This window comes from Micrasema longulum, unplaced genomic scaffold (genome assembly GCF_059751315.1).
Source record: "Micrasema longulum isolate JH-2025_06_02 unplaced genomic scaffold, ASM5975131v1 h1tg001597l, whole genome shotgun sequence".
NCBI lineage: Eukaryota > Metazoa > Arthropoda > Insecta > Trichoptera > Brachycentridae > Micrasema > Micrasema longulum.
The window spans coordinates 172,247-185,715 of record NW_028278779.1 but is presented as its reverse complement, the minus strand read 5'-3'; the positions used below and the strand labels follow the sequence as shown (position 1 = coordinate 185,715).

General features: G+C 32.8%; 1 protein-coding gene across 2 annotated transcripts; it reads right to left on the bottom strand.

The window, feature by feature from the left end:
• Positions 1-4,285: 4,285 nt before the first annotated feature.
• Positions 4,286-11,951, bottom strand: LOC148274731 (uncharacterized). Of its 2 annotated transcripts, none has more exons than XM_088236712.1 (4): positions 11,746-11,951; positions 7,009-7,239; positions 5,892-6,127; positions 4,286-4,765 (listed from the first exon to the last, which is right to left on the bottom strand). In XM_088236712.1, exons 1-4 carry the CDS (start codon positions 11,773-11,775, stop codon positions 4,348-4,350), a joined length of 915 nt encoding a protein of 304 aa, XP_088092838.1. In that variant the 5' UTR covers positions 11,776-11,951; the 3' UTR covers positions 4,286-4,347. The 2 variants fall into 2 exon arrangements, with proteins under 2 accessions (XP_088092838.1, XP_088092837.1); XM_088236711.1 differs by lacking the exon at positions 11,746-11,951 and adding an exon at positions 8,042-8,164.
• Positions 11,952-13,469: the final 1,518 nt, after the last annotated feature.

Genomic DNA, 13,469 nt, shown 5'->3' with positions numbered 1-13,469 from the left:
TACATGAGTAGGGAATTGCGTGCGCAAACTGAAACTGCCATTACACGTTTGTTGTTAAACTAAAAATTTGGAAAGCTTTTGTTCTATGCAAAAGAGCTTCTCTTGAGAATTATTACTCTGAGCTTGTATAATATAATATTACTCTGATATTCTCAAATTGTGTCCATGTTTCTTTTCATTGATTCATATTTTTTTCCATTATAAACTATGATCAATAATAAAAATAACGTGACCTCACTGGGGTTACCCGTGCCGAGGTCACTTAACAATATACTTTTAAAAAAAACACATGTGAGAATAAACAAAAAAGGCTTAATACACAGAGATACTAAACAAAATGTTAAGACAGTTTTAAACACTACGTATTTATGTCTATAATGAATTTATGTACATCTATATTATTTATATTACAAAACGCACAATGAAAGAACAAAAACATAACATAAGCTATACATTTGTGGAGCAGTTGATTCAATATCGGTTTGGGGAATGAGACAATCCATTTTACTTCTACCTAGCTCCCCTATCCATTTTTTATAGCCTTTTGAAACATTTTCTCGTTACTAATTGTTTTAATAGATAGTAGAAGTAGGTTATAGATTTTAATTGATTTTTTTTTAAATTAACAAATACAAACTAATACCCTTTGTCCGAAAGTGGTATTAGTTTGTATTTGTTTTAGTTGTCTTTGTGTTGAGGATCTAGTGAATTTATTATTTGTATGTGATGTATTGTAGGGGTTATGTCTTTCATTTGAGTAAGAATTGTTTTCATGTTTTAATTCTTCGTCTACAATAACATTAATTATATTTAACCCGAGATATCTTCGATTTTCGTTTTTATTACAAAAAAACCTTTATCCACTCACGTCTTCAATTATTTAGCAACATTTAATATCTATAAATCATTAGAAAGTATTCGTATGAGCTTGTCATGACACAAGATATGAAGGAGTAATGGGTATTGAAATAATTAGTCTTAATTATATGGCGCAATAACAAATAATTATCACTGCTCACTTAATTAGGAACAGAAAATATTGCTTATTAATACGAACTATTGTAATGCAGGTTTCACAAGGAGCCAGAAACGGTATTATAAAAAGATTCAAACACAAAAATATTGCGTAACGTGTATTTTTATTCGGATCAAATATGAAACTGCTATTTGTGAACACGGAAATCCAATTTTTTCACTTTGAAAAAATAAAGTTATTTAAACAATAATTTCTTCGTCAACAATCCCATAAGTCATTAACTAAATGCCACAAGTCAAGCCGCTTTGAATTTATTAAAAAAATATAAAACTCCCTCGACTGTCTAAACTTGTAATTATGCGAGGCCCAAAGGGCCGAATTTTCTATTTCTGTTTTTTTTTAGTCGACGATAGTCAACTGTTTTCTGCTAGTAATAATTCTTATTATTTATGTTTAAAGCATTAATTTTGTGTTTAAACATTTTACAAGTATATGTATAATCTTTTGCGGCAAGTTGTTTTAAGTGAATATTTACTAATTTTATTGATTATTATTTTTACAAAACATTTTTTTAAGTATGTCCAAACATTTGTAGGAATTTGCTGGTTGAGGGCTGGAGCTCCTACCTCAGAGAAGTTACAGAAGACACGAGGTTGCTGTTTAATGCGTATTTATTACATGGCGAATAATATACAGCACTTGGTTGTTTAGCGCGAGCGTAGCGGAGATGATGGGTTGAAGAGATTGCACTTGAACTACATGTTGGAACTGAGTGACTGCGTTGAGCTGGACTTGCATGGCTGACTGGGCGTCGACTGCACCCTGCGGTCTCTTTATAAGCCACGTTCCTTTGTTCTTCATATCTCCATGGTAGGAACGATGTTAATTTATAAGGACGTTAATCTCATGTTTCGCAAAATGCAATTAATTGAATTCAATAGAAAACGCTGACTTGCTTCATCGGTCGTCGCCCTATAATTTTAGGTGAAATGATTTAACACGTGTGTGTCATCGATCGTGGACAGTAAACCCCACATGTTCGTAAACAAGGACTGGATTTCACCCCTAGGGAGCTATCAGGAATAACATATCAAAACAGAGATGAATAACATTTTTTAGAAAGGTATATGGGTCTTTAGGCATTTAATGGGATATCCAGGCCAAAAGAAGTAAATTATGTATATTGAACGTGGATATGCAAAAAGCGGCCGGTTCACAATTTTGAAAAAATGAGATATTGATGATATCGGGTGCAATTAGGTCAATTTTATGTTCTGATAAAAACAGCTAGACCGCTTTCATACAAAAAATTGTATTAATCACCTTCTGAAAATAGTGTTGATCACAAAAACGGCATTTCTTTGTTGTCAAATCGAGCATTTTGACACCTCCTTCTGTTCGCGTTTAATCCAGGAAATTAAGCTGCCAAAGCTGCTCCCGATATTTGCGCAGCTTACTGTAAATATGCTATGAATTATTCACTAATTTGTTGGAAAACAATTAAGAAAAACTTATTATTGTCTGTTAACTTTCTATTCTGTTCCATTTCTTGTATTAAGTGTAAACATTTTTTTGGTGTATGCAAAGGTGTCCTACATTAATAAACAGAATAGTTCAGAAACCACATACGCACATAACACAGATGGCGACTAAACTACTCATTAATGAGTAGGTTTACGTTTTGACCCATTAGTTTCTTTGTAGACGTCGCTCAGTACGCAACTTCTGATTTAAATTCAACCATGCCGTGTTTTTTTAAAGTGTAGAAATATTGCTAATATCTTAAAGAAGCAGGATGGAATTATATTTTATGTGTAATTAGCAAATGAATGTGTATGTTGCAAATGCATTACTTAAAAATTGAATTATTTTTCCATCAGTCAGATTGTCGAAGAAACGAAATGAACCATTTATTAGTGTTGCCAGGGTAGTATTTTTTTACACTTCTTTGTTCATCTAATGAGATGACTAATAAAAATTGGACCTCGGATTAAACAACTCTGTGGTGGACATTTGACCGACATTATCTTCAAAACATCAAATTATATTTAACATGATATAAAAATATCCGTTCCATGTAAAATAAAATAAAAGTTCATTGATTCAATTACTCTTATTTAATGACCCTTTACTTATCTTCTCTGTTGTGTCAATCAATATTTCCGCGAGCACAATAAAATTTGAGTGAAATTAACAGATTGCTATTTTTACTTTACATTTGTGTTATAATTATATTTTTTCCCATCGTGCAACATTACGCGGCGACATCAAGAATGCACGCGGCGTAAGTGAGGCATAGGCGGGGGATTTATGGACACAGTCCTATGTATTCAAATATGATTCTACGCTCCTTCTGGACTATTCCTAATTCTATGCTAAAAGGATTGTAATATAAAACTTCAAATTCTAAAGCCTGGAACACACGTCAAATTTTGCTCCCGCTTGACTGAGTAAACTAACGGATACGACAAATACAAAGTAATAATCCCCCCACTATGCTCCACTTTCACCACGCGCATTCGTGATGTCACCGCGTAATGTTGAACGATGGGAAAAAAAAATCATAACACAAATGTAAGATTAAAAAAAAGAAAGCTGTTAATTTCTCTAAAATTTTCTCAGTTTCTGTAAGATCCTAGCAGTATTTCTTCAATTTAAAATGACACAACACGGCATTTTTTTAAATTTTTTTTTTAAAGATTTATTGCGTTTTTATGATTTACCCAGATATTTCATTACATTTTGAGGGCCATTTTCAACAAGTTGCAAATAACTCACTATTAGAAAATAGAATCGAGTTGGGGTAGAGTGGGATTCGAACCACGGACCTTCGGTCCGTGACTCTAAGACACTAGCCACAGGACCACAACCTGATTAAAATTATTATAGCATAGCATAGTTGAATTCATATCAGGAGTTGCGTACTGAGCGACGTCTACAAAGAATCTAATGGGTCAAAACGTAAACCTACTAATTTATGAGTAGTTGAGTCGCCTTCTGTTTGATGTGCGTATGCGGTTTCTGGACTATTCCTAATTCTATGCCTTTTAGCTTACCGGCGTCAAATTACAATGGAAGTAATAAGCCCGAAATAAGCTAATTAAAGCTTACACTGGAAAAAATGGACGTTTTAATTGTGTGTTACCATTGTGAACAGTGACAAGGCCTCCAACGATAAGAAGAGTAATTTAATATATAAGTTTAAAAACGTATTCATAACAAAACACGTCACAATAAAACAGACTATTTTACTCCCTTTTTTGTGTATTTATTTTCTGTGTACGGATTTTCAGTTAAGCATCCCAGAAGTCATAAAAAACTGTTTTATTTAAAACTTTTATAAAATTGTTTAATGGAATATTTCAAATGTCTCATTCGCTTTTAGATTTACCAAAAGATTTCACTTTTTCAAACATCAGGTGATCTACGTGTTCAAACCCCAAACTTTTGAAGATCGTCTGCGACAGGATGTTCTTTCTGACGATGCAAGTATGGACATCTACGCCCTCGGCAGCCATCTGCTTCGTCTGAGCCATGATCAGAAGCTTCGCGTACCCTTTCTTCTTGTGCTGCTCCAGGGTCTGCAGGATCCCGAGGCCGGAGAGCTGGTTCTTCATCACCCAGCTGCAGAGAGAATTGTCCTCTTTTAGGTAGATTCCGTAGCCTCCGTTGTGTTCGAGCAGAGTCTTGAGAAATAGCTCGGAGCCATTGTAACGATGGGGCCAAATGTCATTTATTGTTGTTATGTCTTTTTCAGAAAGTGGTGCTATAAAAATCTCGGGAGGGCATCTGAAAGTATAATTTTGATAATGATAAAAAAAAGAAAAAATCGTAAATCATTTAATGTGTAATAAATTTATTTTGATAATTAAATAAAACCCGATGAATTTTTGACTTGGGAAATGTTGACAAATTTACTTTATCAAAAAGCATTTTAAAATTATGGAATCCATTATTTTATAATTTTTTATTCTATGGTGTTCTCTTTTTTTTTCGTCATCAAATCAAATGTAATTTTTCACTCCTACTTTCCTTCATTCATCTTCCACTACTAATAAATTTCCTTCTTTTCCTTCCCACTATCTCCTCTATTTGTCCACATTTCTTTTCTTATTTTCTTTTATTTTAATTAATAGTTAATTTATTATTTTATCAAGTTTAAACCGTCGCGTCTTTACAGTATTTTAGTATAATTAAGCAAATTCATGTTATTGGATTGGATTGCCAGGCTCGACTATTTTTATATGTACATTTTTCTTTTTTTTTAAATTTGAAAATTTATTTATAAACCCTTACGGATTATTAAATTAATTTTACAATAATAATATAAACATTTTTAATTCATACTCTGTTGTTTAAAATAATATTTTTTACATCTTTTGAAAAGTCTTTGAAAATCTTTTGAAAAGTTAAAGAAAAAAAGAGTCTCTTATTTAGTTTTGTCTGGTAGTTTATTGTATAATTTCAGTCTCCGGTTTATTAGTCTTGACTGTCCTTGTCTTGTTTTAGAAAGTTGCATATGATATTTTTCTGATATTCTCGTATTATGTCAATGTTGACTACAAGTTTTTACAAGTTTTAGTTCTTCGTCTACAATTACATTAATGGATAATTTATGGATAAATTTTAATGATTCTAGTTGAAAGAATTTAGTTATATTTCATTGCTTAGTTTGTTTAAAAAGTTCTCTAGTTGCAGTTAGATGGGGAAGGTCATATACTAACTTTAATATTTTATTTTGTTATCTTTGTAGTCTGTTTATGTCATTTTGATATCCTGTTCCCCTAGTAGTTGCGTATAACATATTTTAGTTTTTACAAAGGCTCACAGTTTCTATTAAGAATCATTTAACTTTTACATCTTTTTGTATTCTAAATAAATAAATAAATATTGCTTAAAAAACACCTTTCCTTACATAATGTCAAACTTGAGCGCTTTTTCTTTCGGTATCCAGTAATATCCACTTTCTATCTGGAAAACCTTTTCCAGGCCAAGGTGCACCAAAGAAGACTTCACGGCTTCCCAGTGTTGTTGGTGAATTGCGTAAAGGAAAGGACCGGCAGACCAATCTATTGCTGAAGTTGTACGGAGAGCCTCCCCGAGGACATGACCTTCCTTTTCCATAGTGAAAATGTAAATTGTAACTCCATTCTGAAATTTTTTGTAACCCTTTAATAGATTTATTTTGAATTTATGTAGATACGCATATTTCACAAAAAAATATACGGGACTGATTTTTAAATTTAAGAACCGAGAGATATAAGTCAAAAACATTTTGGAAGGGGTATTTGGTTATTTTTACATCGACGCTGGAATGGAAAAAATTACCAAGCGACATCTAGCAACTTTACAGAAGTGCCAATTAAAGTTTTTTTTTCTTAATTAATTAAGAATTCCGTATTTTAAAAATGTATTTAAATTATGTAGGAATCATGCCAAAAAATACTTATGTGTGAGATTTTTTTATTAATAAAAAAAAACATTGATTTGCTTTTTTGTAAAGATGATACATATTAGATGCGAAGGTTTTCACGGTAACTGTTATCAATTTGTTTCTTTTTTGGGTGATAGTGTCTGTTGGATTTGTTCCGACGTTTCGGCTACCATTGCAGGAGCCATCCATCCTTATTTTAGTGGTAGGTATTCCCATCCAAATTATACCACTATGCTTACGTGACCCTCAGAATACTAAACTGGAGACCCTGCGAAAGGAAAATGAAAGTAGGAAGACCACAGAGGAGATGGACTGACGACTTCGTCGAACTCGTGAGCCATGGATGGAAACAGAGTGCCCAGGACAGAAAAACATGGAAAAATTTGGAAGTGGCCAGCAGAGATCCAGCAGTGGAGAGAAACGGGCTGATAAGAAGGAGAACTTAATTGTAACTTTATCCCGAGTTTATGAGTAAGGCCCGGTATCGTTGATGCCTCTAATAACCAAGATGAATGCAGATGTAGGCAGAAGAACACGTATCTATGATTAAAATGAGGAAAATAATAGTGCTATTTTTTACACGTAAAATTCAGCTTACATTAATTTTATTGACTGCTATCATAGTGCCATCACGCCATGATCCATAGGGACAAAATACTTCAAAAATTACGCTCGGGTCTTTTGTTTTCCAGTGTATCCAATTTTGTAAAATGTAGTATGGGTAAATAGCATAGGGCCAATCTTTTTTGAAAACATTTTTCAACTTCGGCCAATCTTCAAATGGTAGAGCCTGCAATATGTCTTCAGAGTCGTTGAGCCTGTGGTTATCCTAAAAGAAAATAACACGTTTCCTTTACATATTTTATATTAGTTTATGTATATCTATGAACGCCCTCTTCCCGGTGATGTGTAACTAGTACACGTTGCATCTAATAACTTTCATATCTCACAACAATTATGTCTTTTTAAACAATTTATGTCTTTTTACGTCTCACTCTCGATAAAAAAGGTGTATTTGGGAGTGAGAGAGACAATTTCTATATATATATATAATAACTATTCCTAGTACTTCTCCCAGACACTCGTTAGTAGCTATCCGACTTTTGTTAGGGGTGGTCCATTCACTCGCGCTGAGAGCATGAATTAATGATTTTTTCATGTTTTTCGCAATAAGATTTAATGATATCACTTTCGACTTCACTTTTAATATTCCACAAGACAGCGGACCACCCCGCAATCACCGTTCACTATACCTCTCACAAAAACATATACATATCTGAAGTAAAAAAAATGATTCACAAATAACACACTATGTTTCAAGGGCATTGTATACTACCTTTTAAAACGTTAAGATATATAAATATACCTAGCTTATTGAATCCATTATATCTTACGTAGTGCGTGTCTGGGGTCTCATCTTCCAGTCTCATCTGAGTAAAATTTATGATTTTCAGGTGGGACTGTTAAAGCGGATTGTACCGAATAGCATAATCCGTAAGGTGAAACAAATGAGCAAAGGTGTATATTTTATATTTTGTAATGTCCATCCGGTAAAACAACTTTGTGACTTCAAATCGATTAAAGATCTCTTTGTTGATCAGGAATATAATAAAAGAAATTTCCACACTTACAACACAAGATTAAAAACTAAGGATTCCCTGGGCTGGTATTCCAAACGCTCTCGCGGCCGTATTATCTCGTGTATTTTCTATGTAGCTCTTTTCCTTCACAAATGTCAACAGATGGAAGAGTTGAGGAAATGTGGATGTTGAAACATAGGCAGAATGGTGAATGTTACACAGTGTGTAAAGTGGCCACTTAAACCAGCCAATGACCGGTCATAAGCCCTGTAAATGCCTAGAACTTCATATTTCCTTCTCAAGAATGTTTTCCCTCTCTTTTGAAATAAATTTTAGTAATACTAGAAAATTATCTCATAAAATTTTATCTCTGGACTTACAGTCTGGGCAGTAATATAAAAATAGACAGACGGCTTGCACAAATCGGTCACAATATTCTGTAGTTGTTTGTAGACACAAATATTGAATGAAGATTAATGTTTGTTTACTTGAATGTACATTATACTTGTTATAAGCGCGATAAGATTATATTTTGTAACTCATCAGGTACGAATTATTGTGTAATACCGTCGTGGGGTGATTATTATTACGACTAAGTAACTTCAAAATCAACATTATTCTTCTATCATAAGCAAAACAGTAGTTTTTTTGGCAAAAATCACAAAATCAGTTGTTCTACAAAAAAATTCGAACCATCTGGTATACAGTATGGCAATGAGCAGTAAAAAAAAATACTTCTGTACGAAAAACAATATAATATTTTAAAAGTTATTTTCATTTTATTTTTTATTTGAAATTTATTTAAAAACCCTTATGGATTATATTATTCATTTAACGAAATATTGTTTCATTTTTTAAATTCATATTCTTCTGTAAATGATAACATTTTAAACATCTTTTGAAAAGGTTGTCTGAGTCTTTTATTTAGTTTTGTCTGGTAGTTAATTGTATAATTTTAGCCCCTAGTTTGTTAGTCTCGGCTGTCCTTGTCTCGTTTTAAAATGTTGTATATTATATTGATCTGATATTCTCGTATTGTGCCCATGTTTACTACATTTTTTTTTCATGTTTTAGTTCTTCCTCTAGTTTTTTTCTCATATATATTATTTACATAGAAATATGATTACAAAAATACACTTTAGAAAAATATAGAACATGAATTGGAAAAAAATGCCCACAAAGACTTCAGCGTCTGAGCGTGGGCCATTCTTTTTTTTAATTATTAAATAGTTTATAGCACATATATATGATATTACATAACCATGAATAAAAAAGAAAAGAAAAGAAAAGAAAAGAAAAGAAAAGAAAAGAAAAGAAAAGAAAAGAAAAGAAAAGAAAAGAAAAGAAAAGAAAAGAAAAGAAAAGAAAAGAAAAGAAAAGAAAAGAAAAGAAAAGAAAAGAAAAGAAAAGAAAAGAAAAGAAAAGAAAAGAAAAGAAAAGAAAAGAAAAGAAAAGAAAAGAAAAGAAAAGAAAAGAAAAGAAAAGAAAAGAATAATAAAAGAAAAACCAAATTAACATATTATGCTGAAATTACGAAAATATGATTTATTTGCTGTTTGCATTTATTTTTTTAAAGAATGTGTCTATTTAATTACATCAGTTGATAATTTACAAATCAATTTTATGTATTCTTGTTGAGTTATAATTGATTGTTTAGTTTGTTTAAGTTTAAGTTTTAAGCAATAACACAATATCTAGAGCTCCATAAGCAAAAAAGTGTTGATTTGACACTGAGTTTTTGCTTATTGTTTTTTGGAATCAATTAATCAATTTTGGACTATAGTTCTAGAGCGATTAGTTTTTAAGACAAAATGGATATCCACCATTGGCGTGTTACTATTGTTAATACATTGTCTTTTATAGCAGCTAGGATAATCCAAAAACCCGTTTTAACTGCCGTCTTCAGACGTACGGCATACAAACATGATGAAAAAAAAACTTATATCGGTGGACTTTTTTCGAGGTGCGGAAAACGGAATACAAGACGTCTTTTTTGTCGATTTTAGCTATAAAAAATCAGTCCAACGTGCAGTTTTATGATAGAGAAAATCCAAAAGAAGTTTCTGAGATATCTCTACATGAGAGAGTGCGGGTATTATCCTTGGCTCTACCCGACCGAGTTTCTCCAGGGTATGCTTGGCCAAAACAGTTTAGAGACTAGAAGGAATGTGTATTTGACTACACATTTTTATCGATTGTTGCGCGGTATGATCGATAGTTCTAAGATTATGATGAGCATTGGTTTGTATGTTCCTTATATTCCAATATACAGGACCAACCTGCTTATGATTATGCCTGTTGGAAGGGCTACCGCTATGTTGAACAACATCGCTCCGGATATTGATCTGTTCCATGTATTCGAAGGGATTTTCCGGATCAGGATTCTCCTACTACTTTGACATGAGTCTCTTTCACGTATTTTTTTCATTGTTATAATATGTACGTATTGAATATATGTTTGTAATATATATGTTATATTTAAAATAAATCAATTGAATTGAATTGAATTTTTTCTTCACACAATACTCAGATAGGCATCTTAGGAAAAGATAATCGTCAATGTTTTAAGTATGTCCAAATGTTTGCTGACAGGCTGGATTTCCTCCCTAGGGAGTTATTTGGATCTAAACTTGTGTTACACAGTGAGTAATGTGGCCACTTAAACTAGCCAATGACAGGTCATAAACCCTGTAAATGCCTAGACATCCATATTCCCTCCTCAAAAATATTTTCCTTCTCTGATGCAACAAATTAAGATCTAATATCAACCTATGGATAAATCAATATTAAAACCTATCGAATCTGCTCAAAAATCAATAATTAAAATATTTTTTAAAAAGCCCTTCGCGTACCCTAGCGTCAAGTTGTTTGAGGAATTTGAGATTTTAGATATAAGTCAATTATATATTTTTAGAAAAATAATGTTTGTAAAGGAAATGATTCTATCAAATCCCAAATAGGAACACTCCCATACTATCAGAAGTCAAACTAGTAGATGGGTCATGGGGTCTACCACAAACTCTGAATTCGGGCATAGTAATTTCAGGTTTCTGGGACCCAAAATATTCAATATGTTACCCAAATATTGCAAAACCATGACCCGGATTCAATTTAATAAATTTGTGAAAAATTAGTGACAGGGTTTAGGTCGAGAAAAATCAGAAAATTTACTCAAAAACATTCTTACACAATAAATGGTATAAATAATTATTTTAAAACTGTATGGTTAAATAACTAGTTGGTAGTAATATTATTGTTTATTTTGCATAAAAATGTCTGCCTTAAAACACGTTGTACCTAGTTAGTCAGACTAGACATGATCCAGAGAAATCTATTACCTAACTGTGTATGTAATAAATAAAGTAATTGTTATTTTTAATAATGAACCATGATTAATCGGGTTGTGGTCCTGTGGCTAGTGTCTCGGACTCACGGACCAAAGGTCCGTGGTTCGAATCCCTCTCTACCCCAACTCGATTCCATTTTCTAATAGTGAGTTATTTACAACTCGTTGAAAATGGCCCTCAAAATTAAATATTTGGGTAAATCATAAGAACGCAAATATTTCTTTTTTAAAAAAAATAAAATAAATTATAATTGTTATTTAACTTAACTTTTTGTTATGCAATTTGTCCCGTTGGGCTATTAAATAAGACAATTTAAATATAATGTTTTTATTTGAAGCACTAACTTTGTGGTTATTCATTATAATAAAATAAATATGTTCAACAATATTTATATATTAAAAACCGAACCTTTAAATCAATACGATTTTTAGTTTCCATTGGATATCTTGAAGTAAGCCATACAATAATCACTTTCACAAGTTTTTGAAGTGAATCATAATCACCGACTTTCCAATAATTGTTGAAATGATTTAATAAACTGATTTGATTGAGTAAATAATAAATTTTATTGTTAGTGCTATCACTGATGTACAAATGCTTATCAACTAAATGGCTAGAAGGCCAGATAATAACTAGTAGCTAGATTTGAAATTGTTACTCAGATAGGACATTCTATAACAATCCAGAAATCATAAACCAGTGGAAGATATAGAATTAAAGGAAACATTTCTTCTTATATTTTTATACTCAATTACTGTGCTTTATTTATTTATTTTTGGAACAATAACAGATGGCTTACCAAAACGACCCAGATTATGTGCCTCAAATCCTGTCCAGACCCTGATCAGCCTTTTTAAAATAATAGGAGGAGGATCTAGAAAGATGACAACTTTAAAAACTTGGGAGTTTAAATACCTGAGAATGGTGGCATGCATAAGGAACTCGCAACCCGCCTACGAATCGCTGAACCGACTTTTGACATAATGCACGTGGTCTGAAACTCTAGTTTATATTCGGTCAAAACAAAATGTAAATTATTCAACTCTTGTATTTTGCCAGTACTCCTAAATGGGTGCTACAAGAGGAAATGATGGTTTCGTAGGAAATGAGAAAGCAGCTGAACTAGCAAGAGCCGCAACTTGTAAAAGAAAGGCACCTTTATTCTCAAAATTTTCTCATAGCTTTGCTAAACGCGGTATAAAACAAAATACGCAGCAGCGTTGGGAGGATCATTACCGCGCTTCTTCTACAGGTAAAATCACTGAACTCAACGCTGGCTGATGCAGCAAACTTTCGTCGTCATCAGCAAAGTACTTTCGAAACGACCCAATTTTTTACCGGACACGGAACCATGAGAAGTTACTTATATAGGTTTAAATTAAGGAATGATGACTATTGTCCATGCGATGATATGTCTTCACATAGTATCGAACATCTGTTATTTCAGTGCCCATTTTCCAGTTTACAACGCCATAATCTTGAAGCTGAATGCAGGAAAGATGGGATATCCTTAACAGATATCCACACTGTAGTTAAAAGTAGTTATCACGCGCCATTGTTCTTGAACTTTGCAACAATGGTGATTGGACTCATAAAGGTAATAAACCAAAATCAGTGATCGAACATCCTATCCCATAAACGAAAACGATTTTTCTCAGAGTACCTTAGCCTTGTACATGACACGTAAGGCTACTAAATACAGGGGTCCAAACATGTATTTTTTTTAAATGGTGCTCAAAACACCAAACTTCTGAGTTTTGAGAGTGAGTGATTGAGAGGAATTGGCTGGATTTCATAACTAACATTGAAATGCGAAAACGGACGCAGCGGCCTCTCATAAAGAGCGTCTTGAGAATGCTGTGGTCGACCTGGCTAAGACACGTGCTGCGTATGCCTCAGGAGTACCTAAACCTATGTTGCTTCTTCTTCAAACCTGCGGGCTGCAACCGTTATGTATATATTTTGCCGTCCTTTCCCATAAGAGGGAAGTAGTGTTGCTAACCTTTGGTGTTGAAATTGTCAAACGAAGTACCTACCTACTAACAGTATTTTCGCCGTGACGTGATTAAATTGATATTGTTTATAATCTTAAAATAAGCGGTGGCTACATGCTTGATTATAGGACTCATTTT